Source organism: Cebus imitator, unplaced genomic scaffold (assembly GCF_001604975.1).
Source record: "Cebus imitator isolate Cc_AM_T3 unplaced genomic scaffold, Cebus_imitator-1.0 Scaffold375, whole genome shotgun sequence".
NCBI classification, from domain to species: domain Eukaryota; kingdom Metazoa; phylum Chordata; class Mammalia; order Primates; family Cebidae; genus Cebus; species Cebus imitator.
The window spans coordinates 1327918-1333439 of NW_016107690.1; the positions used below are offsets into that span (position 1 = coordinate 1327918).

Below are 5522 nucleotides of genomic sequence, written 5' to 3' on the forward strand. Positions count from 1 at the left end.
TTTGAGACGGAGTTTCGCTCTTGTTACCCAGGCTGGAGTGCAATGGCGCGATCTCGGCTCACCGCAACCTCCGCCTCCTCGGGTCAGGCAATTCTCCTGCCTCAGCCTCCCGAATAGCTGGGACCACAGGCGTGCGCCACCATGCCCAGGTAATTTTTGTATTTTTTAGTAGAGACGAGGTTTCACCATGTTGACCAGAATGGTCTCAATCTCTTGACCTCGTGATCCACCCGCCTCGGCCTCCCAAAATGCTAGGATTATAGGTGTGAGCCACCGCGCCCGGCCGAGACAGGCTTTGACCATGTTGGCCAGGCTGGTCTCGAACTCCTGACCTCAGGTGATCCGCCCGCCTTGGCCTCCCAAAGTGCTGGGATTACAGGCGTGAGCCACCGCGCCCGGCCTTCATCTACTTTTTTGGGGTAACATCTCGCTCTGACACTCGGACTGGAGTGCAGTGGAGTGATGACAGCTCACTGCAGCCTCAACCTCCCAGGCTCAAGTGATCCTCCCATCTCAGCCTCCCTAGTAGCTGGGAGCCAATGCTCAGCTAATTTAAACACATTTTTATAGAAAATAGGGGTCTCATCAAGTCGCCTAGGCTGCTCTTGGATTCCTGGCCTCCAGTGACCTTCCCACCTCTGCCTACCAAAGTGCTGGGGTGACAGGTATAAGCCACCACCCCAGGCCTACCAAATCTGACATATGTCATTTTTTTTTTTTTTTTTTAAAAACGGGGTTTCACCACGTTGGTCAGGCTGGTCTTGAACCCCCGACCTTAGGCGATCCACCCGCCTTGGCCTCCAAAGTGCTTGGATTACAGGTGTGAGCCACCACGCCAGGCCTTTTTTTTTTTTTTTTTTTTTTTTTTTTTTTTTTTTAAGCAGAGTCTGGGTTTCACCACGTTGGCCAGTTGGTCTTGAACTGCTGACCTCAGGCGATTCTCCTGCCTCGGCCTCCCAAAGTGCTGGGATTACAGGCCTGAGGCACTGACCCTGGCCTCATGTTTTTATTTAAACAAGGAAAACAACAGCACAAGCCATCTGACCACTACCAACCCCAAATGTAAATATAGTTTCCCAGTAAAAAGAAGCCTACATCAACATCACCCAGAACAAGTGTAACTGGAATCACACATATTAATAGAATAGTCACGTACATGGAATGTCTAGTAGCCATGTTCAAAGTATAAAGAAACTGGCCAGGTACACTGGCTCACACCTGGAATCCCAGCACTTTGGGAGGCCGAGGGGGACGGATCACCTGAGGTCAGGAGTTCGAGGCCAGCCTGGACAACATGGTGAAACTCCGTCTCTACTAAAAATACAAAAATTAGCCAGGCATGGTGGCGCGTGCCTCTCTAATCCCATCTACTTGGGAGGCTGGGGCAGGAGAATCGCTTGAACCTGGGAGGCGGAGGTTGAGGTGAACCAAGATTGTGCCACTGCCCTCCAGCCTGTGATCCATCAACACAAAAGACAGAAAAAACACAAGCAAGCCGAGTGATCCTATCTCTAAGTTTTCTCAACATACAGGCTGCCCGTCTGTTTCCTTAGTAGGATGGTGGAGGGAGGGAGCTGGAGGGGGGCCCTCCATTGGAGCCCGGGGAGGGGGTACTCCAGGCTGCTGCCCCTGGGGCAGCCCATGATGGATTTCCCAGCGGAGCCCGCCCAGCTGCGGCAAAGCCCAGGGGAGCCCTCTCCAATTCACCCCGCCTCGTTAATGTGCAATTTACCGGCACTTTAATGTGCTCAGCATGAGAAGTGTGGCCCCCTTCTGCCTGCTGGCTGGCCCTCCCGGGGGAGGGTGGCAGGCGGGCTCCGGGAGGAGGGGGACTTTTAAAAGCACAGCAAGGAGTCTGCGAAGGCCGGGAACTGGGAAGCAGGGGGCGGGAAGAGCAGGCTGCTGGGGACCGCAGGCCAGGCTGGGCCACGCCGTCCTGGGGCCTCGTCCGGTGGGGGCTGGGCAGGGACCCTCCTGGGTCCAGATGCGGCTCAAGTGGCTCACTGGGGCCCTCACCACTGTGTGTCCTGGTGCTTCGCAGCTGTGGTCAGGTTCCTCCCAAAAACACGTCCCCAATTATTCAATCACCTCTCACCGCTAAGCAGCCAGCATGCCACACCTGGACTGTCCTAACCGGGTCCCTGGCTTCTGTCCTCATCCCTGTCCTCTCCGCAGCAGCCGGGCCTGCCCTCTGTCTGCAGCCCTCCATGGCTCCCACCTCCTCTCCTCGGGGTTAGAGCCCAAGTTATCCTTCCCTGAAGCCCACAAGACCCCCAGGGGCCTCGCCTGCGCTGCCCCCCCAACGCCGCTCCAGCCACACAGGCCTCCTCTCCGTGCCTTCAGCACCAACACGACGGGCACCAGGCTGCCCCAGGGCCTTGGCACAGGCTGCGGCCTCTGCCTCAAATACCCCCCCATCCCAGACAGCCACACTTCCTCTCCAGTGCCTTTCAAGCATTCGCTCAGATGTCACCTTCTAGGGGCCCATCCCGGCCTCACTGGGCCCCTTGGGGCAGCTCCCCCGCCCCACGACCGTCCTCCAGTCCCCCCCCCGACTCCATCTACCAGGCTCCCCTCGCCCCACGGGTGGGAAGCTCTGGGTTCTTTGCTGTATTTCTGGCCTCCACAATAGTATTCGGCAAGCAGGTGGCGGATAAATATCTGTGGAATGAGTAACCATGTTTTGGCTGCTTCCTGACCCCCCTCACCCTGTTCCCTGCGCCGCCCCCCGCCCCCCAGGCCCTGGGCCCCTGCCAGTTACATCTGGCTCAGGCAGAAAATCCTGCCAGCGCCCGGGAGAAAAGGCCAGGTGCAGGAGGACGAGCAGGCCTGGAAGGCACATTTCAGCCTGGGCCAGGCGCCCTGGGCTGGCAGGTGGGAGCTGGGTGCCCCCTCCCCGTGCAGACCTTCCCCCCACCCCGTGTGATGTGTCTCCGCTTCAACAGTCAGACACGCAGAGCCGCACAGCCGGCTGCCTGCCCCAGCACGGGCCCTGTCCAAAGCACCTGGCCTGCAGAGGGTCCTCCAGGCGGTGCAGAGGCCCAGGGAGCGGGCCGAGCAGGACCCCCCTCTCCTGGAAGGGGCTCAGAGACAGGCTGGGGCTGCACCCCCAGGGCAGGGGCCCTCCACTAGTATCACGGTGGATACCAAGTCAAGGCCCGGCTCCCCCCTGCCCGCAGCCCTCCATGGCTCCCACGGCTCTCGGGGTCGAAGCCCAAGTCCTTCCCACGGCCCACGAGGCTCTGCATGACCTGCTCCTCGTCCCCCTCCTTGTCCTCACTGTGCCCTCCTTTTATCCCCCCAGAGTCTGGCTCTGTCCCCCAGGCTACGGTGCAGCCTCCACCTCTGGGGTTCAAGCGATTCTCCTGCCTCAGCCTCCCACGTAGCTGGGAGTACAGGCGCCCTCTACCACGCCCGGCTCATTTTTGTACTTAGTAGAGACGGGGTCTCACCACGTTGGCCAGGATGGTCTCCAGCTCCTGACCTCAAGTGATCCACCCACCTCAGCCTCCCAAACTGCTGGGACTCCCGTTGTGAGCCACCACGCCCGACAGCCCCCCTCCATCCATTCTTGTGCCTTTCATGGAAGGAGAGCTGCGCCCCTGAGCTCCTGGTCACCCACCTGCTTGTGATGTTCAGCCACATCCTGCTGGATCTTGTGCAGCTGGAAAGACAACAGGGATCCCGTCACAAGGTGGTTCGGGTGTGAATGCTGTGTGACCCGGGGCAAGTTGCTGTACCTCTCTGGTCCCTACTCCACCCCCACCCCCACCCCCACCTTTAGAAATCTTTGTTTTCACCTTGTTTTCTGTTTTACTTTCACACTACATTGATGTATGGTCCCTTGTTTCTTCAGGGTCTCGCTCTATTGCCCAGGCTGTAGTGCACTGGTGCAATCTAGGCTCACTGCAGCCTCCGCCTCCCAGGCTCAAGCGATTCTCCTGCCTCAGCCTCCTGAGTAGCTGGGATTACAGGTGTGCACCACCACGCCCTGCTAATTTTGTATTTTTAGTAGAGACCAGGTTTCTCCATGTTGGTCAGGCTGGTCTCGAACTCCTGACCTCAGGTGATCCACCCCACCTCGGCCTCCCCAAGTGCTGGGATCACAGGCGTGAGCCACCGCGCCTGGAGGAGAGCAGTGTTTCTAGGGCTCTCAGGAGGCAGGACCAGAGCCACCGTCTCAGCGCATCCCAGTTCCGCCCTCCCTGGCTGGGGCCGCCTGGGTCTGGCTCACCGACTTGTAAATGCTCTCCAACTCCGCAGCAAAACAAGGAGAAAACCTAAAGGGTAAGGAGGAGAGGCTGGGAGACCTGTGGCTACAGGACCCCTTCCCCAGAGTGAGCCACGCCCTGAACCCTGCGGAGGGTCTTCATGAAGCTGTAAGCCGGTGGCTTGTGGGGCCACATTTAAGGCAGTGTCCAGAAGTTCAGTAAGACTTTAATGCAGCAGATTCTTCTGTGTTTTTTTTTTTTTGAGATAGAGTCTCACTGTGCCACCCAGGCTGGAGTGCAGTGGTACGATCTCGGCTCACTGCAACCTCCGCCTCCCGGGTTCAAGCGATTCTCCTCCCTCAGCCTCCCAGGTAGCTGGGATTACAGGTGCCCGCCACCATGCCTGGCTAATTTTTGTATTTTTAGTAGAGACGGGGTTTCACCGTGGTGGCCAGACTGGTCTCAAACTCCTGACCCCAGGCAATCCACCCTCCTTGGCCTCCCCAAGTGTAGGGATCACAGGTGTGAGCCATCAAGGCCGGCCACTTTTTTTTTTTTTTTTTTTTTTTTGAGATGGAGTGTCACTCTGTTGCCCAGGCTGGAATGCAGTAGCACGATCTCTGCAACCTCCGCCTCCTGAGTTCAAGCAGTTCTCTGCCTCAGCCTCCAGAGTAGCTGGGATTACAGACGCCTGGCACCACGCCCAGCTAATTTTTGTATTTTTAGTAGAGACAGGGTTTTACCATCTTGGCCAGGCTGATCTTGAACTCCTGACCTCGTGATCTACCCACCTCAGCCTCCTAAAGTGCTGGGATTACAGGTGTAAGCCACCTCGCCTGGCCACTTTCATTTTTTTTTTTTTTTTTCAAAGACTCTCACCCTGTTGGCCAGGCTAAGGTGCAGTGGTAAAATCACGGCTCACTACAGCCTCCAATTCCTGGGCTCAGATGATCCTCCTGCCTCAGTCTCCCAAGTAACTGGGACTACAGGTGTACACCACCACACTCAGCTAATTTTATTTTATTATTATTATTTTTTTACATGAAGTGGCATCTCGTTAGGTTTGCCAAGGCTGGTAGCGGACTCCTGAACTCAAGTGATCCTCCTGCCTCTGCCTTCCAAAGTGCTGGGATGACGGGTGTGAGCCACTGTACCCAGCCCATGCAGTATTTTTCAAAAATAAAACTGAAAGCCAGCCGGGCGTGGTGGCTCACGCCTGAAATCCTAGCACTTTGGGAGGCCGAGGTGTGTGGATCACCTGAGGTCAGGAGTTCAAGACCAGCCTGGCCATCATGGTGAAACCCCATCTTT

General features: G+C 57.1%; 1 protein-coding gene across 2 annotated transcripts in view; it reads right to left on the reverse strand.

The window, feature by feature from the left end:
- Positions 1-5522, reverse strand: part of TLE6 (TLE family member 6, subcortical maternal complex member) — a 16922-nt gene that overhangs the window by 8108 nt on the left and 3292 nt on the right. For both annotated transcript variants that reach the window (XM_037730985.1, XM_017507453.2), the window contains exons 4-5: positions 4235-4280; positions 3623-3664 (exon numbers count right to left, since the gene is read on the reverse strand). In XM_037730985.1, the coding sequence (XP_037586913.1) occupies positions 3623-3664; positions 4235-4280 (88 nt within the window). The remainder of the gene's footprint in view (positions 1-3622; positions 3665-4234; positions 4281-5522) is intronic.